At 39.8% G+C, this 22,263-nt stretch overlaps 1 protein-coding gene across 6 annotated transcripts in view; it reads right to left on the bottom strand.

Moving 5' to 3' along the window:
• Positions 1 to 22,263, bottom strand: part of RABGAP1L (RAB GTPase activating protein 1 like) — an 819,337-nt gene that overhangs the window by 180,208 nt on the left and 616,866 nt on the right. For 5 of the 6 annotated variants that reach the window (XM_023207199.1, XM_023207198.2, XM_031935573.1 and 2 more), the window contains one exon: positions 6,961 to 7,089. In XM_023207199.1, coding sequence (XP_023062967.1) covers positions 6,961 to 7,089 — 129 coding nt within the window. Of the gene's footprint in view, positions 1 to 6,960; positions 7,090 to 18,644; positions 19,367 to 22,263 lie in introns of those variants that run through there. The other variant, XM_023207200.2, reaches the window with a different exon arrangement.

The raw sequence follows: 22,263 nt of genomic DNA, 5'->3' as shown, positions 1-22,263 counted from the left end.
GTTCAACTCCTTCCTTCTTGAAAACAAACACCTTTTCCCTTAGTGTTCACATTCGTACTCTTCTGGGTTTCTTCCTGCCTTCTTAGTCTCACCAGCTTCTATTCCCTTGTCTGTATTTTACATGTGAATGCATCTATCCTCCAACCTTCTCTCTGCTCATTGTATATACTCCTCTATGAGAATTCACCCACTCCCATGGTTTCAATGCTGATGACTCCCAAATGTCTACTTTTAGCTCAGATCTCACTTCAGTATCCACCTGCCTATTGGATATTTATATCTACTTGGATATGAGTTGTGGATATGTACCACAAACTTAACATATTCAAAACTTAACATATTCAAAACTTAACTCATTATCTTTGGTGTTTATAATTTGTTCTCTTGTTTGTTTCCTTTCTCAGTGTGATTTCCACCAAGTTGCTTAAGTAAGAATCCTAAGTGCTATCACTGGCTCTCTTTATCTGCCCTGATGCTCACATCTAATCACTAAAATCTGTTAATTTTATGTCTTGAATGTCTCTGGAATTCATCCATAATTTCTTCAGCCCATTGCAAAAACTCTGGTCTCTTCTCACCTAGATGACTGCAACAGCTCCTGAAATGGTCTGTCACCTATACCGAATCTTAACCCTTTCAATCCATTCCCACACAGCAACCAGAATGACCTTCCTAACAATAACCTGATAATTTATGTCTCCTATTTTAAATCCTTCAGTGTTTGTCACTCCCCTCAGGATAAAATCCAAATTGTTTACCATGGTTTAGAAGGCTCTGCACAAGCTGGCTGGCTCCTACCTACCTCTCTAGTTTTTTCTCTATCTACTCCCCTAACTCCCTCTCCCTCCTTGCATTCTACTCTCCAGTCATGACCTACATTCAGGTCTTGGGCAACTCCATATTTTTTTACCTATGGGTTTCTGCATATTCTCTGCATGAAACATCCTTCTCCCTGCCTTGGTACACTCCTAAACTCCTAATAATCTTTCAGGTTTCATTTTAACTATTACTTCCTCTGAAAAGTCCTCTTGGCATAGTTCCTGGGACACAACAGGCACTCAATAAATAACTTTTCTTTCCTAATTGTCTTCCTTTAGGTTAATGTCAGATTTTGCATTTTAATTTTGCTCAAATTATTTTACTAATAAAATACAAGTGAAATAAGCTAACACATTTTAAAATGCTCTATTATAAAGCTCTACCAACAGAAAATTTGGGATGATTGTGCTTATGAACTTTGCTACTACTGAAGTCCATTGTAAATATGGTACTTGGAACATTATTCTAAATAAAAATCAACTTTAAAAAAAAAAAAAAAACTAACTGAGTGCAGTGGCTCACGCCTGTAATCCCAGCACTTTGGGAGGCCAAGGTGGGTGGATCACGAGGTCAGGAGATCGAGACTATTCTGGCCAACATGGTGAAACCCCGTCTCTACGAAAACACAAAAAGTTAGCCAGGCATGATGGCATGCACCTGTAGTCCCAGCTACTCGGGAGACTGGGCAGGGGAATAGCTTGAACTGGGGAGGTGAAGGTTGCAGTGAGCAGAGATCGTGCCATTGCACTCCAGCCTGGTGACAGAGCAAGACTCCATCTCAAGAAAAAAAAAAAAAAAGACTTGTTTCTTAACTTTTGGAGAATAATTCTCAGGAAAAGTTTGCATGGCCATAGAGCTAAGCTACATATGCACCTATCTGAGCTGTAAGGAGGCATAAAATACTGAATCATAAACAACCATCAAATACCTGACAGTTTCTGACCAACAGGAATGGTAATTTCATCAATTCAACCTGATACAATATAAATGGTATTGAATAAAAATATGTAGAAAACAGGTAATCAGATCAAGACTTATGAAGATTATGTGTACATGCACTTAATAAAGCTATGTATTATGAGGCCTGGTGCGGTGGTTCACGCCTGTAATCCCAACACTTTGGGAGGCCAAGGAGGGTGGATCACCAGAGGTCGGGAGTTTGAGACCAGCCTGATCAACATGGAAAAACCCCATCTCTACTAAAAATACAACATTATCCGGGCATGGTGGTGCATGCCTGTAATCCCAGCTACTCAGGAGGCTGAAGCAGGAGAATCACTTGAACCCAGGAGGCAGAGGTTGCAGTGAGCCAAGATGGCACCATTACACTCCAGCCTGGGGGCAACAAGAGCAAAACTCCATCTCAAAAAAAAAAAAAAAAAGGCTATACATTATGTTACCAAGAAAAACAAAATGCTCATACGTTCATACAAAGAAATTCAAATTTCTGGTAATTCAGAGTCTCTGAAGCCAAAACCCAAATTTAAGAAGCTCTGCAATGACAGAATTTTCAACTATAAGGCAAAAATCAAATTATGATATTTAATACAAACTGGCTCCCTGGGAAAGTACAGGATATTCATATTAGACACTTTAAGTATCTTTTATTCAGGTCTTGCTTTCAATATTGAAAGTAACCAAATGACTATTCAAAGTAAAGCCTGATGGGTCAATATGTTTTCTGATTTTAGCCTAGTTGAAACCATAGGAACAGAAGGGTATTAGAATAACCTGGAATCACATTAGTTAAATTACCAGTTTAGAAGCTATTGAAAATGTTCCTGATATTTAATGTCATACAAGTTTTAGAAAAATAAAATTATTTATCCAATCTAATGTGCTTTATTAACAAATCTTGTTGGTACACTCACAGAAATAAACCACATACAGAGCTAACAAGTTATTTTTTGCTTGCAACTGCTGCACTATTTTAAAGCCAGTTTCAGTTTCACTGAAATCACTGGTTACAGTTCCTTAAAATTAAAGGAAAGTGATTATTTTGGGGGGTAATTCAATGGGAACATGTCCATTCAAAAAAGATACAACTACATACAACACCAACTTTGAAAATAATTTTAAAATTTTAAAAACTTGATTACTTTTGGCAGAAATTCTATCTTTAATCTTTTTTTTTTTTTTTTTTTTTTTTTATGAGACGTAGTCTTGCTCTGTCGTCCGGGCTGGAGTGCAGTGGCGGGATCTCAGCTCACTGCAAGCTCCGCTTCCCAGGTTCCCGCCATTCTCCTGCCTCAGCCTCCCGAGTAGCTGGGACTACAGACGCCCGCTACCTCGCCCGGCTAGTTTTTTGTATTTTTTAGTAGAGACGGGGTTTCACCGTGTTAGCCAGGATGGTCTCGATCTCCTGACCTCATGATCCGCCCGTCTCGGCCTCCCAAAGTGCTGGGATTACAGGCTTGAGCCACCGCGCCCGGCCTATCTTTAATCTTAAACAGGCTATGGATACAGAGTTTCTGGCCTATTCCATGCCTGCAGTCACCTTTGTCCATGAATGCTTTGTCTAACACATAAGTCTCAGTCTATAGGTCCATCATCTCCTAAAAGTTCCAACTGCCAGCACAAGCTGCTGTAATGATGGCATGATGACTCACATCCTTATCCACACATGCACTTCCATCATTTATTGTAACACCTCGTCGTCTACAGCGTCTCATGGGTTGTGGTAGATCAGAGTGGGGAATGGGGAGGTGGTAGGAACAGTGGGATAGGTCTTGGTGTTTTTTCAAAACTACAAGCTATTGTAAAATCGATTTAGTGGATTGTGGTCAGCCTTTTGGTTTAGAGATTTTCTTGGGATCTGGGGAGAAGTTTAAAATAGAATAGAATACAATAGGCTGGGCAATGGTGGCTCACACCTGTAATCCCAGCACTTTGGGAGGCTGAGGTGATGGATTACTTGGGGTCAGGAGTTCGAGACCAGCCTGGCCGACATGGTGAAACCCTATCTCTACTAAAAATACAAATATAGCCGGGTGTGGTGGCGTATGCCTGTAGTCCCAGCTACTTGGGAGCTGAGGCAGGAGAATTGCATGAACCTGGGAGGTTGCAGTGAGCAGAGATTGCGCCACTGCACTCCAGCCTGGGCAACAGAATGAGACTCTATCTCAAAAAAAAAAAAAAGGAAATACAATACAATAGAACAAAAAACATCAGAGTGCCTCAGTGTAAGGGTAAGTATCTCTTCAGTTATGTTTGTATATAAGTATGTACATATAGTCACAGTCTTGACATAAAAGCAACCAAAATATAGGTCTTGGTTTAAAGACAATTTTAGACCTTTGGATTGGAGACCTACATTCTAGTCCCAGCACAATCCCAGCCCAATACTGGACTACTTGTGTCTTCCTTCTTTCAGTTTCACCTCATATCTGCCTCACAAACATTCACTCTACAATTGTATGTTATAAATGAAATGGGTGTCCTATAGAAACCATCTTAAATACCCAAGAAAAAGGCATTCTCCTTAGATAATGCAAAGAAAACCCTACAAAAAACTATTAACACTTTACAAATTATTGAATTATTAAACATTTTAAATTACTGAAACCATATTAAAAGCTTTAAAAATATTCATATTTACCTATTCATGTCCAAAAAAATTTATTCTGGTTGTACCCAGCACTTCCCTTCCAGGAACAGTCCATTTGGATTATATTCTGAACTTGTTTTCTAACATTTTATGCTTCTCCATCTCTCAGATCCCATGTTTCTGGACTGATAATAACTAGCCACCTCCAGGAACTTCATAAATTATATTGGAGAAAAAATTTTTCCCTATACATTTCATGTTTTTCAATTGTTTTCCTGTTTTTTTTTTTTTTTTTTTGTCCTCAGTGACTTGCCAATGCTCTGAGATTTCCCTTAAAAACCTTTAACTTTTCACCTTACCTGTACCTCTTATTTCTCCACTCTTACATTCTTAGAAATAAATATTTTATTTTAAAGGATGCCTACAGCATTGACCCAATTTACAGTACTTCTCTCTGGCATCTCTGAAACAATCAGTTGGCTGAAGCCTACCTTTCAAATTCGCCACCCACAAAATTCAGTCAAAGGCATCACGCCCACTAGAATATACTTTCTTTTTTTAAATTTGCAACCTGCAAGCTCCGCATCCCGGGTTCACGCCATTCTCCTGCCTCAGCCTCCGGAGTAGCTGGGACTACAGGCGCCCGCCACCTCGCCCGGCTAGTTTTTTGTATTTTTTTTAGTAGAGATGGGGTTTCACCGTGTTAGCCAGGATAGTCTCGATCTCCTGACCTCGTGATTTGCCCGTCTCGGCCTCCCAAAGTGCTGGGATTACAGGCTTGAGCCACCACGCCCGGCCTAGAATACACTTTAAAAGTTACAAATTGATGTGGCTTAGACTTTGGCCAAATAAAACAACCAGTCATGAAGGCTTTAAAGAGTTTTCATTTCAGAATGAAAACTTCAGAAATCCATCTTTCTTACGATAGCTTTGGAAAATGATCTCTTTGAATATAAAGCTCACTTCAAAGACAAAATAATTTTTTTCTGCCCAGTTACTTACTTTCAGTGTTGAACTGTACTTTTTAACATTTATAATTTGCTTTACATTCAAAATAATTGTGTTACACAAAAAAAAGTTACAGTGGCTCTGGTGCCTAAAAGAAGTCTGGTCAAAGTACCTTTTACGTAATATGCTTAATACACTGATGGTGACTCTTATCTCCTAGTTGCATAGTTCAAAATTTGTGCAATCATTTTAACTCTTCTTTTCTTCTCACACTCACATTTAATATATCATGAAATCTTATTGGTTGTCTTTCAAAAATACCTAGGTTCCAACCATCTCCATCTCCACTCCATCTCCATCTCTATCTCGACTGTTAACATCCTGGTTCAGTCTATCATCTCTCAAGAGGATTACTCCAAAATCTCCTGTCTGATGTCCCTACTTCTCTTACCTTCCTATGGTTGTTTTTAACAAAATAGCCATTGTGATCCTTTAAAAACCTCAGACAGATCATATCACTGCTCCACTAAAAACCCTGCAAGAGCTCCCTGCTTCACTCAAAGTAAAGCCTAAATGCTTACAATGGCCTACATTTTCTGGCTCTTTGTGAGCATTCCTACTACTCCCATTTCATTGACTTCACTCCAGCTGCACTGACCGTGCTGTTCCTCAAGCCCATCCAGGCATGAGACAGTCTCTGGGCCTTTCAACTGGCTGTTGCCTCTGCCTAGAAAGCCTTTCCCTGGGACATCTCCATGACTAATCTCTCATCTCCTTCGTTGACTCAGTGAGGTCCACACTGACTATCTAATAACAATCATAACCTTTGCTCCCCCACCAATCCAATCTCCCTTTATCTTCCCCTACTCTTTTTTTTCCATAGCTGTTTATCACCTTCTAACATGTTAAATAAATAATATATTTATTATGCTGCTTATTTTCTGTTTCCTTCTGCAAGAATGTAAAGTCCCTAAGACCAGGATCTCTGTTTGTTTAGGAAAACAATTTATATTTATGTTATGGTTGGGTAAAAAGATACCCTGGCATATTGTAGAGGTATAAGAATTAACATCAGTAAATTGGTTCCAAATATTTTAAGAATGCTCTCTCACCCATGGAAAGAGTTTTCAATTTCAAATTGATTTATAAAATGTGTTTAGTTTTATCGGACATGTGACAATGTATCCAGAGATATTTGGCAGGTGTGGGATGGGAATGGGCAGATCAAGACTCAAACTTTCCAAGTCCCTTAGAGAAATGAAAGCATTGCCTAAGAAATCTTTTCTTGCTTTGTCCTAAATAATCTTAAAACAGATGGCAAAAGCTAAATACTAAGTCTGCTTCCATGGAAACCACTATCACAGCAGCCCACTCTAGAGCCCCACCTATGAGATAAATGTTTGTCTTCCTATTGTTATAATCTGAGCCTGCCAACTTTCACTGTAAGTCCTACTAGAAAGTACAGCTACTATACACATATTAGCCTGGCAAACACATCTGGGAGAAACCAGTTCATACTGGTTCATACACAATCTAACCTTAAACATAATCAAACCTTGCAACATATAAAAATTTTTTTACATAATTTGCTGTATTATTCTGCACTCATATTTTACCTTTATTATATAAAAACTCAGGTGTCTTACTTTAATATTGCAAGCCTGCTCCATCAGTCTTCTTGCATTTTCCTCTGCCCTGTATCTCTTTGGAAGCTGAACTCTAAAGAACTTTAAAGCACCTTCAAAATCAGCCTGCAGAAGGTCTTCCTTTGAAGTCTGCAAAATAATAATCAAGAATCATCATTACATTTCATCCTGCTTTGAGGACAAATATATTTCACAAAGAATTTATATTTTCCTGAATATACTTTTATAGCTAAGATCTAAGTTAATTCAAACATTTTAAGAAGATATTTCTAACATTTCAATATTTAGATGATACTGCTATAAGCTGAAATAAATCACCATAAATCATAGAAGCAATCTAAGAGTTAATTAACAAACTAACATACTGAATTTATATTACCTGAAAATTAGAATGATGGTTCCTGGCAAAGCTTACCAAGTTATAGTTCTGAGAAAAGAATAAATCTAAAAAAGGAAAAGAAACTGAACTCAAGGACTAATCTGTGACTTCAGCTCAATGAACATTTTAAGGGTATTATTAAAAAGCTGGCTGAAGACATAGAAAGTGTAATCAAAATACATCAGAATTACACAATAAACACCTAATGGGAAGATGGTTTTTCAACTAATGACAGCAGAAGTTCAAGTGAAAAGAATAGGAAACTGATCCCATACCTTGAAGAAGGCTACGAAAGAGTAAATGAAACAAAACACCTAACTACTGAACTCTTATGAAAACTATTGTTTACCAAATTTGCTTCTTCAAAAAATAAAAAACCACTTGGAAATAAATATATCTGTGTGCAGAAAAAAGACTAAGAAGAAAACAAAATGTTTATCTGTATAGTGGAATCATGGGTTACCATTTATCTTTACTTTTTTTGAGACAGGGTCTCCTTCTGTTGCCCAGGTGGGAATGCATAGTGCAATCATGGCTCCCTGCAACCTCAACCTCCCAGACTCAAGTGATCCTCCCGCCTCAGCCTCCTGAGTAGATTGTAATTTTTTTTTTTTTTTTAATAGAGATGGGGGTCTCACTCTGTTTCCCAAGCTGATAACTCCTGGCCTCAGGGTATCTTCCCATCTCAGCCTCCCAAAGTGCTGGGATTACAGGCATGGGTCCCTGCACCCTGCAGGTTATTTTTTTCATTATATTTTGTTATACTTTCTGTATAACGCTTTTATAATAAGAAAAACAATAAATATTTTAATAAACAGCTACAAACAACTTTCACAAACACTGTGATACATATAGATTTAGGAAGATGAGCATACAGAAGTAAGCCAAAAACAAATTAGATGTTTTACAGTCAGTAATTAATAGTCAAAAACTTCAACAATTAAAAAAAGCACCCAGAAATCACATAACTATATGCTATGTCAAAATATTACTTTATTTAAATTTAAATGTAAAGCTGATTAAAGACTGCACTGAAAAAGTAGGCAGAAGGCTAGAGAAATTCCTGCTTGTAACAGGGTCTCAGTTTTCGTAATCACCAACCTGGTCCAAGTCATTATCATGACTAGCAAGACATGTAGTCCAATCTTAGCAACATCTTGTAATCCACATTTTGGCTCAAATATAAGATCTGAGCGAGACCTTCTCTGAGCACTTAAATTCTTCCTCCCAGTCCATTCCCCACTAATTCACTTTCCAGTTTTACATCTGTTCCCCTTCTTCCCCTCTTTGTCTGTCTTTTTCACTGCTATATCCACAGCAACAAGAACAATGACCAGCATATAGGAGGCACTCAATTAAAATCTGTAACAGAATAAATGAATGAAATCTACTTTCATCTCTCTTTTGCTACAGTTTGCTTCCCTTTTCCCCTGCCCTTTAAACTGAAATGTGAAAGAAAAGAACATATTCATACTAGACAGTTTCACAAAGGTCCACAAATTAGTAATTAAACAATGGAGCTAGGCTAACAGTAGTAATGAAAAAACAAAAAACTCCAGTATATCTCAGATTTCTCTTTCCTCATAAATATACAGATGTGATAGCAACAAGTGGTGGAAAATGCTTAGCATGCTCTCAACTCACCTTAACTTAGTTGGAAAAGGCAGTTACTGGAAACAACTTCAGTCTGAAAGAGAGCCTTTCTAACTAAAACACCAACTGCTGAATTATGGGGGAAAGCATCCAGCTACCAATTCTACCAGACATACCACACATCCCTAGCCTTCCTTTTTCATATGTAATACCAGTGCTGTTGATTAGTTCTCTGGTAATGGTTTGGACAACTCCAGACAAACTGCTTCCAGAGTTTGTAGAGAAACAGGATTAACCCTTTCTTCACTACCGAAAGTCCTCTGAAGGCACCTCTTCTATTTTTAGTAGACAGTAGCACAGTTATCTAATTTTTTAATATTGCCAAGGCCTAATTTCAAATCCAGCCTTTTAGCACACACAAAAGCAGATAGATTGGGATCAATAATGAGGAATCCTATGTTCTCACACACTGGACCTCTGGTCAAGCAGGGATGGCCATGTAGGCAGAGATGCTGCTTGGGAGAGGCTTATAGTCTCAGGGAGGGTACAGCAATGGGGTTTCCACCAGAGTGGGGCTGAAGCCCAACTCAGCTTAAGTCTCTGGACACAAGAAGCCAGAGTTCCCTGTGGCTGTCCTTTCCTAGACATTGTTGGTGTTGATATTCCTGCATATCACATAGATCGCCCAGCTCAGTTAAGCTCAAGAAAAGAGATCTGGCAACCATGGGACAGGGAGGCTCAAGTATACAAAGGTGTGAAAACTTCATCTTATTCAATTTGCTAACCTCGGCCGCTGGAGTACTTGACACATTAAAGGTACTCAAGGCTGGCCGGGCGCGGTGGCTCAAGCCTGTAATCCCAGCACTCTGGGAGGCCAAGACGGGTGGATCACGAGGTCAGGAGATGGAGACCATCCTGGCTAACATGGTGAAACCCCATCTCTACTAAAAAATACAAAAAACTAGCCGGGCGAGGTGGCGGGCGCCTGTAGTCCCAGCTACTCCGGAGGCTGAGGCAGGAGAATGGCGTAAACCCGGGAGGCGGAGCTTGCAGTGAGCTGAGATCTGGCCACTGCACTCCAGCCCGGGCGACAGAGTGAGACTCCATCTCAAAAAAAAAAAAAAAAAAAAAAAGGTACTCAAGGTTTTGCAAAGAATGTAATAAATTCATTTTAATTTCAATTTTGGCAAACTTGTAGTGCTATGTAAGTTTTCCTATTTTAAAAATGGGAATATCTTTAATCACAAGTATTTGAGAATGAGGCCGTGCTTGGTGGCTCACACTCATAACCCCAGCACTTTGGGAGGCTGAGGCAGGTGGATCACTTGAAGTCAGGGGTTTGAGACCAGCCTGACCAACATGGTGAAACTCCATCTCTACTAAAAATATAAAACAAAATTAGCCAGGCGTGGTGGCTCATGCCTGTAATCCCAGCTACCTGGGAGGCTGAGGCAGGAGAATCACTTGAACCCAGGAGGTGGAGGTTGCAGAGAGCCGAGATTGCGCCACTGCATTCCAGCCTGGGCAACAAGAGTGAAACTCTGTCTCAAACACACACACACACACACACACACACACGCACAAATACACACACACACACAAGTACTTGAGAATGAAATAATTTAAGGCATAAGAATGCATCTTTTGAGCTCCAAAAGAAATACAAGGAGTGATAGTATCTGTGTTGCTCAAATATGCTCAAAAATAGATATCTTAGTGACTAAAAGCAGTACCTTGCTCTCACTGATTTTTCGTTTGTTTGTTTGTTTGTTTATTTTTTTGGTTTTTGAGACAGGGCCTCGATTTGTTGGTCAGGCTGGAGTGCAATGGTGCAACAGAGCTCACTGCAGCCTCAAACTCCTTAGCTCAAGAGACCTCCCGCCTTAGGCTCCTGAGTAGCTAGGACTACATGCGTGGGCCACCATGCCAGCTATGTATTAATATTTTTTTTTGGCTGGGCGCAGTGGCTCACGCCTGTAATCCCAGCACTCTGGGAGGCTGAGATGGGCGGATCACGATGTCAGGAGATCAAGACCATCCTGGCTAACACAGTGAAACCCCATCTCTACTAAAAATACAAAAAAAAAAATTAGTCAAGTATGGTGGCGGGCGCCTGTAGTCCCAGCTACTCGGGAGGCTGAGACAGGAGAATGGCGTGAACCCGGGAGGTGGAGCGTGCAGTGAGCTGAGATCACACCATGGCACTCCAGCCTGGGCGATAGAGCGAGACTCCATCTCAAAAAAAAAAAAAAAAAAAAGAATTTTTTTTTGGTTGTTGTTTTGTTTTGTTTTTGGTAGAGATGGGGGTCTCGCTATGTTGCACAGGCTGATCTCAAACTCCTGGCCTTAAGCAGTCCTCCCACCCAGGCCTCCCAAAGTGTTGGGATTACAGATGTGAACCACTGTGCCTGGCCTCACTGATATTTTTAATTCCATAAAGTGGGCAGTCTAAATTGCAAGAACTTATGTTCTTCTTATGGGCTGCAATACAGCTAATTTCATTGTGAATGAAAACAAAAATGCCAGTAAGGAAAAAAACACATAAAACAAAAACCTTGCTTGCCAGTATTCTAGAAGACAACCTGTAGTTAGTCCTACTTTGATTCTAATGGGTTTTTTCCTCCAATTTTCTATCTTCGAGAGACTTCCATAATCATTAAGTATCACCTCAAATGTCTTTGTAATGCCATAAGCAGATTATAAGCTTACAGAGATAACTCTCCATTTGCTGACAACTGTATCTAAAAGGTTTTTCCCTCTACAATCCAGGGATAGACACTTCTTGTTCGGAAAAGATTTGGATGTTTCACTAAGAACTTATCAAAAGTCGTTTGGCTCTTTTTTTTAAAGAATACTTTTTCAATCATAAATTGTACATATGTATGTGTATTGTCCACATGGTGGGGTCATGTACTTTTTCTTGATTACATATTCATGGCCCAAAATAAAAATTTTTTAAAAAGCCTAACATAAAGTCTGACTACAGAGATAAACATAATTAATATTTTATTACATTATTTATAGTCCTTTCCCCCATCATTACATACATATCTTACACATATTTAACAAAATTTGAATCATCCTTTACATATTATTTTGTTAAATATATTTGCTTTACAGACCGGGCACAGTGGCTCACGCCTGTAATCCCAGCATTTTGGGAGGCCAAGGCAGGTGGATCACTTTGAGGTCAGGAGTTCGAGACCAGCCTGGTCAACATGGTGAAGCCCTGTATCTACGAAAAATACAAAAATTAGCTGGGCGTGATGGCACACGCCTGTAATCCCAGCTACTCTGGAGGCTGAGGCAGGAGGATTGCTTGAACCCAGGACATGGAGGCTGCAGTGAGCTGATATTGCACCACTGCACTCCAGCCTAGGTGAGAGTGAGACCCTGTCTCAAAATAAATAAATAAGTAAGCTTTATGAATGTCAAGCATTAATGTAATGTTGTTAGTCTAAAATATAAGTAGCAGTGCTGTTTATGAAAATAAAACATGGCTTCAACCAGGGTTCCAGAACCAGTTCTCACCATCCTAGTACTACTATCTCACCATCCTAGTACTAATTATTGTTATTACTCTTTTAGAGACAGGGTCTTGCTCTGTCATCCAGTCTGGAGTGCAGTAGCACAATCAGAGCTCACTAGAGCCTCAAACTCCTGGGCTTAAGCAATCCTCCTGCCTCAGCCTTCCTAGTAGCTTGGACTGCAGGCATGAGCCACCACACCTGGCAAATTTGTTTTTTTGTTTGTCTGTTTTACAGATGGGGTCTTGCTATGTTGCCCAGACTGGTTTTTAACTCCTGGCCTCAAGCCATTCTCCTGCCTCAGCCTTCCTAGTAGCTATGATTACAGGAGTGAGTTACCATGCCTGCACACATACTAATTATTAATGAGCTGGCTATGCAGATAATTAGTGCTTATAATTGAGTTTATAATTGTAGGAATACTAAGCCCTCACTCTGACAATGAAGAGGCTTAATGCATGATCTTGTGATCACAAGATCTATGTTTTAAAAATGTACCCCTAAAGGGCAAACTAATACTTCGAAAGCCAAACCAAGTACTTAAAATAGGTTGTGCTGGCTTCTGGTTTACAATTATACATCTGTGCTCACTGTACAAAATCCTTTCAGGCTAGAAAAACTGATTTAAACTGGAAAGGCTGTTCTAACTGAAATTCTTAGAGCTTTTCTATATTGCTTTCAGAACAATGGCGAGGGAAGAGTAAAATAATGAAAATGCAACTCCTTTCCCAACATTAGTTAAGTAATGTTAGCCAGAAGATAATATGAATAGGATTTAGACAATCTGAATAGGCAAAGGCATGTTTTCTTCACTTGGAAATAAAGAAAATAACTCTACCAGCTTTTACATAAGAAATAACAGGCTGGGCGCGGTGGCTCACACCTATAATCCCAGCACTTTTGGAATCTGAGGAGAGTGAATAACTTGAGGTCAGGTGTTCGAAACCAGCCTGACCAACATGGCAAAAACCCCATCTCTACTGATAATATAAAAATTAGCTGGGTGTGGTGGCACATGCCTGTAGTCCCAGCTACTTGGGAGGCTGAGGCAGGAGAACTGCATGAACCCAGGAGATGGACGCTGCAGTAAGCCAATATCATACCACTGCACTTCAGCCTGGGCAACAGAGTGAGACTCTGGCTCCTAAAATAAAATAAAATAAGAACTAATAAAGGATAACTTTTTGAAATTAGTGGGTCTACTAAACAACCATCTTTTTGCTCCCTGAGCTTTCTGACAAATCCTTTTAAATAATATGAACCATGTTTACCAATTACATTTCAAAGGTGACATTACTTCTGTCTTCATTTGAATAGAACTATACAAAAAGATAAAAGTAAAGTCAATTAAACAAGTCCTACTTCTTTTTCCTTTCAAGTAGGTAGGAAGAAATATCCAGAGGGAAAAGTAAGTAGAATATTAATGTAAGTATCCTTTGCACTTACCCCAGTAATATGAATTAAGCAAATTGCCTGGCACACAATAGATATCGACATAAATTTGTACCATGAATTTATTAAGGCTCCACTTAAAGCATATCCAGTATTCAAAAGTCAAGATGTATAAAATGGAAATTATGGAGTATATTTAGGACTTATTTTTATATAAAAATTGATTTTTAGATTTTTTGGGGGGTATCAGAAGTATACATGGCAATTTCTGCATTTGGGTTTTTAACTTCTGTTATAAGTTGTAATCTCTCTTTCAAGAGCAATCCTTGCAGTTGTTAACAACAGAGGTAAAAGGGGAAGACATAATTCTCCTCTGCTCTTTCATCCTTCCTTAAAATTAATGTTTTAAGAAAGTCCACAAAGTTAAAAACAAACAAGACTGCGATGCAATTTATCAGCATAAGAAATCTGATCAAAACAGAACCTTAAAATGGCTACTGAAAGGGACAGCTAGATCATTTGCGTATGTATAATCAACCCTCCTTCGATTCACTGTGGAAAATGAGTAGCTGTATTCAAACTCTAGCTAACACTAATTTTAACGTATAATGGTCTGATAACTTCTTATGGCATATTAGTAGCAAAAATTAAAAATCCAGAGGGAGGCCAGGCATGGTGGCTCACACCTATAATCCCAACACTTTGGAAGGCCAAGCAGGAGAGACCGCTTGGGCTCAGGAGTTTTAGAGCAGCCTTGGCAAGAATTTCCCAGGTGAAGAACAGCCTTTCAAATTTTGTAGAGATGAGATGAAACCTCATCTCTACAAAAAATACAAAAATTAGCCAGGCATGGTGGTGGGCGCCTGTAGTCCCAGCTACTCAGGAGGCTGAGGCGGGAGGATTGTCTGAGACTGGGAAGTGGGGCTTGCAGTGAGCCAAAAATCACACCACTGCACTCCAGCCTGCGTGACTGAGACTCTACCTCCCAAAAAAAAAAAAAAAAAAGAAAAAGAAAAAGAAAAAAAAAAATCCAGAGGGAAAAGGGGAGATTTTGAACATGAGCAAAGTCAAAGTTTCTCCTCCTTCTCCAAATATCACACACTTACAGAGTATGGACTCCGGCCACGTGCCACTGCTGATATCATTTTCATTGTGTTTTTCCCACTGAAAAATTCAGTGCAAGAGTATCACATTTTAAGGTGATATTTATTTATTTATTTATTTTGAGATGGAATCTCATTCTGTCACCCAGATTGGAGCGCAGTGGTGCAATCTCAGCTTACTGCAACTTCGGCCTTCTGGGTTCAAGTGATTCTCTTGCCTCAGCCTCCCAGAGTAGCTGTGATTACAGGCGCCCACCCCCACACCTGACTAATTTTTGTATTTTTAGGAGATGGGGTTTTGTCATGTTGGCCAGGCTGGTCTTGAACTCCTGACCTCAGGTGATCTGCCCGTCTCAGCCTCCCAAAAAGTGCTGGGATTACCGGAGTGAGGCATTGTGCCTGGCCTGATTTTTTCTTGAAAGAGGTAGGGTGGGTGGAAATAGTTCCACTGTTTGAGTATTAGCTCCAGATGCTTCTATTCCAAACTTCTCTCTATTCTTGAATAAATCTTTCTTTAAGGGCCTCTAATAAGCAGCAGATTCTAGGTTTGATTCTTTTAGGGGACTATTTGAAAAAAAAATTCTAACTGTGATTCTATTTCTTATCTTCACTATCTTTACCCTAAATGGCTTGTTTTTCCTTTAGTTATGGTATCTAACAGAATTTTTATTCAGGTAAAAATTTTTGGAGCTCTGAGAATCATTTGAAAGTACAGGCTTTAGAAAAGGGAAATACCACTTAGCTGATGTCTAGGATATTTGCATCTCCTGTTTCAGTATTTTAATTTCACACCAAAAAAAACATGTTTGGTGAATCTACACATAGAATTTAGGCCTTGTGGTAGTATCTAAAATGAGATGCTTGTACCTGATTAATTAAAGGAAAATTGTCCTTTACTGGGTGTACCTTTGAAGGCTAACAAGCAAAAATTCCAAATGTGCATCCTCTATTATACCAATAACCTTCTTACAACTGAAGGTTATAGAAGCCTAGAGTTCTAGTAGTTTGATGATCCCTCTGTGAATCAGGGAACAATAAGTAATAAGGCTCAGAGCCCAAATCCACAACACTGTCTTGGAAAATCTTCATTTATTTGATTTTTTAAAAAATGACTTGTTTTATAATGAAAAAAAAATACTGGGGTCTTAAAAGTAAAATAAAATACTTGTATGTGCTTAATCCACAAGCATTCATGTTTAAAACATGACTAAAAAGGTAAAGAGATGTTTTAACTTTAGTACTTTCTCTTGACTAGAAATGAAGATTGCAAAACCGCATGTAGCAGGATTCCTCTTAGGACTGCCCTGTGCAGATTAGCCATTGATCCCACATCATTAGCCAGTTCAATAACACAAGGCTGAACAACTTCCCCCAGTACACATGTTAAACTTTGAGCAGTAACTTACTGAACAAGCAGATCCTAACTCACAGCCATATTGCTAATTAAAGAACTTGTAATTTCCTAAAATGTAGAGTACCCTGGTATTACCAATAATTTTTCAAGTGCAACTGTGTAAAACAAAGCCAGAGATTTTCAAGTAGCCCCAAAGATAAATCAGCATATGCTTTTCTTTTTCTTTTTCTGTTTGCGATGGAGTTTAGCTCTTGTTGCCCAGGCTGGAGTGCAATGGTGCGATCTTGGCTCACCACAACCTCTGCCTCCCAGATTCAAGCAATTCTTCTGTCTCAGCCTCCCGAGTAGCTGGGACTACAGGTGTGCACCACCACACTCAGTTAATTTTGTATTTTTAGTAGAGACGGGGTTTCTCCATGTTGGTCAGGCTGGTCTCAAACTCCCAACCTCAGCTGATCTGCCTGCCTTGGCCTCCCAAAGTGCTGGGAATACAGGCATGAGCCACTGCGTCTGGCCTAGCATATGCTTTTCACACATAATGCAAGTGGCATTATTACTTAGGCTCTAACTCATAGAGCCTAAGTAATGTCTCAAGACCACCTGAGAGATGCGCTACTTCAGATGCCTAATTTGGCAACCAAACAGAGTTGGTACAATTGCAACACACAGATATACATCACCTCCGAAGATCTCAAGCTTGAGAGCCCAACTCCCTGTGGATTTTATTGCTAATTAATTTTTTCAAACTAGAGGCAGTTTAAATTCATCCCTAATGCAGAGTTGAATACCCAAAATATTCTTAATTACCAATTTATGTTTTCCTTCAAAACACTGAAAATGTAAATGCCAAAGATAGTTGGTACCAAATTACTGGAAAGTTAGCACTGAAAGCCTTTGAGTCACAAAGTTGAGTGGTCTTTAGGATGCAGAAATATATTAGACCAATCCTGATTCCTCAGAGATGTAGATAATTTGTTGAAATATAGTTTAGCATTTCACAATATCAAAACTCCTGAAATAAAATGCTTATTTCACTTACAAAAAGAAATAATAATTTAAAAAACCCCTTTCTAATAGAATCATGAATCCTTAGTTTTCTCCTTTATTAAGAAAAAGATGGGGTTCAGGGAAATAATGACCTCACCTGGACATTAAAACACGTCTTCAGCTCTTTTTATTTCTTATTTAAATGACAAAGGAATTATATTTCTCAAAAATACCCCCCCTATAATTGTATGCCAGTCATTGCATCAAACTTTGCTTTGCAATGACAAATGGACTTTCCCTAGGATGGGAAATTTTTTATTTACATGACTACCTAACATGTCTGTTATGATTGTACAGAAGAAATTATATTCGCATGTAAATACATACATAAAGACTGAACTAGTAATTGTAAAGATAAGTATAAATAGAGATGAACTATAGTGAAGGGAGATATGTGAGAGAAAAGAGTTAAATTCAGTCATGTAAATATTGTACTGAAAAGACTTTAATATGAGAGAACCATAATGAGGAAATAATCTAAAATGGTATTAAACTCCATTCTATAAAACAGACAAGGCTAAATTATTCTTATTCCATTACCACATAATGGTATAGGACTACTGTAAACCAATTACCTTATGGAATAGTTGCTAGGTATAGTTCTCAAGCCTGCAACAGCGATTGTGGGTATTTAATTTTAACCCTTGGTAGGAAATGAGGAAAGGTGATTTTTCTCTTATTCAGGAAACCAAATAACAAGCAAGTCAGACTTCCAGATTCACAGCACAGAAGCCAGCAGCTTTAAGCTGTTTCACAGATAAACAGTTCAATCATTCTAGGAGAGAAACCTACAATTTCCTACCAAAGTATTTTTAGATGGTAAAATTCTCTATCAGAAAACAAAACAAAACAACAATCAAATTGGCAATCAAATGGGGAGGTTAGAAAGCAAACCACAAGCAGTCTAGATAAGTTGCTATGTCTGTTGTAAAATTTAACCCTTTGGAGATATAAATAACAGAATGCCTACATCAAGCACTTGGGTATTCTGCTTTATTGCTGAGCCTAGCCAGGCAGAAAACCATTTTTTTGCTGCCACAGAGATAATGCCACTAATGTGACCCTGGGCTCTGAGAAAAGAGCCATGATCTCCTCTAACCAATTAAGGGGTGGTGTGGACCAGGCTCCAAATGAGCTGCACAGCAGTGGTCACTCAGTACTTCCTTCTCGGCAGAATGGGGAGAAGGAGAAGAAAAGCAGAGACCACAAGCCTCTTTCAGAGATACAAGGAATTTTCACAGAGGAAAGCAGATTCCCTACGAATGAAGTTCAATGAAAAACAATCTCACCGCCAGAAGCCGAGGCACAAACAGACGATGCCCCATCCCCAGAAGTTCCAGCACTCGACACGCATACTCATTCACCAGCTTGCTCCTCTCGTCGTGCATGTCCTGGGACTTTTTGACAGGAGGTGTGAGCTTAGCAGCTGGGGCTGGGCAGGGCACCCCTTCTTCCATGAGCACTAAGTAGGTATCCAGAATGAGAAAGATGGATCTCTTATCCACAATTTTAAGAACTGCGGTGGGAGGGGAGCCAGGTTTAGGTCTCCCTGGGAGGACGTGCAAGCCAGTCTGTGGTGGGAATTGTCAGCTAATGTCTCCACAAGAAAAACATTTTGGCTAAATTATCCACTGCGAGAACCCCAAAGTAGACTGGAAAATGAAAATGAAATCAAGTACTGATCTAAATAAAAAACGGCAAAAGCAATCGAATGCAAGAAAATGGCCAAGAGTGATGCAGGAGAGTTCAGATACATGTGTAAAAACGGACAAGCTGCTTAGAAGGGTCTAGCATGTGAGAATGTGTGAGTGTGTGTATGTGTGTGCGAGAAAGGGTGTGTGTGTGTCTATATGTGAGAAGACAGCAGCAGCAGCAGCCAGGAAGCCAGGGCAGTTGTGAAGCTGCAAGGAGAAAAGGATGAGCTCATTGCAATCCTCGATTCGTGACAAGCAGCGCTGTTGTTGTTGCTGCTGCTGCTGCTGCTGCTGCTGCTGCCTCTCGCTGTGAATCAGTAATGAAGGGGTAGGAAAGGAAGGGGAGGGAAGAGGAGGAGGTAGGTGAATGAGCATGCAGAGTGTGTCTCAGGGGAGAATGCTGTAATAAGAAGCCAATGGCGAGCCATTGGACAGATGCGCTTCCCCCTCTCAGTCTACCTTCAATCAGTGTTAGTCTGACAGCTTATGCTGTTGAATCCTAAGCCACAGAGAGATGAACTAGCTTTTTCTAACATGTGATGCCCACAGAAAAAAACCAGACAGCCAGTCACCTGAAGGGCTGACCTTTATTCACTCTTGCTTTCTAACAACAAGAACAGATCTTGTATTTAAAGTGGGATGTTTCAATCCTTATTAGATGACTGAAACTGCTACAGAGAGGTATTGGGGTGAACTGATAGAGTATGGACAGAAGAGCCAAAGACCAAGCATCCAAGAAATGACACACCCTCAAGTTGAAGTGTTTATGCAATAATAATGACTTTTTGCAATGCAAATACAAGAAGCATCTCAGGATTCTGGGAAGGCTGACCATAATTAAAAGGAAGATTTTTGTAAACAAGCAATATGATAAATAATAAAAACCTACCACATATTAAGAGTATACATTTAAAGAACTATTAAAATTGAAATTCCTTTTTTTTTTTTTTTTTTTTTTTTGAGACGGAGTCTCACTCTGTCGCCCAGGCTGCAGTGCAGTGGCAGGATCTCAGCTCACTGCAAGCTCCGCCTCCTGGGTTTACGCCATTCTCCTGCCTCAGCCTCCCGAGTAGCTGGGACTACAGGCACCCGCCACCTCACCCAGCTGGTTTTTTGTATTTTTTTTTAGTAGAGACGGGGTTTCACCGTGTTAGCCAGGATGGTCTCGATCTCCTGACCTCGTGATCCGCCCATCTCGGCCAAAATTGAAATTCTTAAAGCAAAAATAACTTCTGTATGCCATAGACCTTGACAAACACTCAGCTAATAGTTGAAAACATGTTATGGCCGGGCGCGGTGGCTCAAGCCTGTAATCCCAGCACTGTGGGAGGCCGAGACTGGCGGATCACGAGGTCAGGAGATTGAGACCATCCTGGCTAATACGGTGAAACCCCGTCTCTACTAAAAATACAAAAAACTAGCCGGGCGAGGTGGCGGGTGCCTGTAGTCCCAGCTACTCCGGAGGCTGAGGCAGGAGAATGGCGTGAACCCGGGAGGCGGAGCTTGCAGTGAGCTAAGATCCGGCCACTGCACTCCAGCCCGGGCGACAGAGTGAGACTCCGTCTCAAAAAAAAAAAAAAAAAAAAAAAAAAAAAACCATGTTCTGATCATCTCTGATCAAATTAATCCTTCCCCAGTAATAATATAAAAATTATCCATAGTTCAAAATTTTACAGTCTTAGTGCTAATGTGTTATATTAACTTACTTGTTGTGAATAAATAATCAGTTGTAGCCAAATGAAGGCAAAATGACAAAATCACCGTGGGGACAGTCTCTTAATTTTATCCTAACAATTAACTAATCCATATTCAGCATCTTGATTCTGTGGTTCTGTAGTTGCTCTCTTAAGTACCAAGTTGGTTTCTCCATACAAATTATAGCATGGTACAAAGAGAAACAAGGCTAAAAGAGCCAGAGCATGTATTTTGTGAGTCTTAGTTTTCGACTCTGACAAATAAGAGTTATATATCCACAAATAACCAAATAGACACATATTTGTTGACGTATGTCTGTAGGCCTAGTTAAAGAAATAGATTAATTATGAAAATGAGCTTAAAGAAATAGGAAGGGAGATTCTGCCTCCCTTAACAATATATTATTTGGTTTCGTTTTTCCAAAATCTCACAAAAACAAAAATTTTAAGAAATTTAACATTTAAAGTATTACTTAGCAAGTCATTTTAAATGAAATATTTATATGTTGCTGTCAAGCCTTTTATTTCTTCCAAAAATGATTTCTTTTTTTTTTTTTTTTTTTAATGTATTTGTTTGAAACGGGGCGTCGCTCTGTTGCCCACACTGGAGTGCAGTGGCAGCATCTCAGCTCACTGCAAGCTCCGCCTCCCGGGTTCACGCCATTCTCCTGCCTCAGCCTCCTGAGTAGCTGGGACTACAGGCCACACTTGGCTAAAATTTTTTTTTTTTTTTTGTATTTTTAGTAGAGATGGGGTTTATGGTCTCGATCTCCTGACCTCGTGATCCGCCTGTCTTGGCCTCCCAAAGTGCCAAAAATGATTTCTTAACAAACTATATAAAGTAGAGCTAGGCACAGTAGTGTGTGCCTGTATTCCCAGCTACTCCAGAGGCTGAGGTGGGAGGATCCTTTGAGCTCAGAAGTTCCAGGCTGTAATGTGCTACGGTCCTGCCTGTGAACAGCCATTACACTCCAGCCTGGGCAACACAGTGGAACCCCATCTCTAAAAACAAAAACAAAAAACTATGCAAAGTAAAGATCTTAATGTAAAATGATCATAAGCATAGAATATTACATATATACAAGTAAATTTCAGGTCCCTAAAGTTTTGGAGTAAATGTTTGATGTACTGCCTAGGATGAGGATAGGTTTAGCTGGAAGAGGGAGACCATAAGAGGGAAGAGGTTCTGGGCCTTTCACACTCTATCCCTAAACACACACACACACCCATACACACACAACACACACCCCACACACACACACACACATCCCCCCACACCTCCCCACATCCCACACACACCACACACACACTCCCCACACCCCACACACCCACACTCCCACTCTACACTATACACACCCCCCTACACACACCACATACACCCTACACATCACACCCCCCACACCCTCCTACACATACCCGCAGACACAACATACATACACCCCCTACACACACATCCCACACACCACACACACACACACCCAACACCACATACACACACACACACACACGCACACTAGACA

This window comes from Piliocolobus tephrosceles, chromosome 1 (assembly GCF_002776525.5).
Source record: "Piliocolobus tephrosceles isolate RC106 chromosome 1, ASM277652v3, whole genome shotgun sequence".
Taxonomy (NCBI): domain Eukaryota; kingdom Metazoa; phylum Chordata; class Mammalia; order Primates; family Cercopithecidae; genus Piliocolobus; species Piliocolobus tephrosceles.
This window is presented reverse-complemented; position numbering and strand designations above follow the sequence as displayed.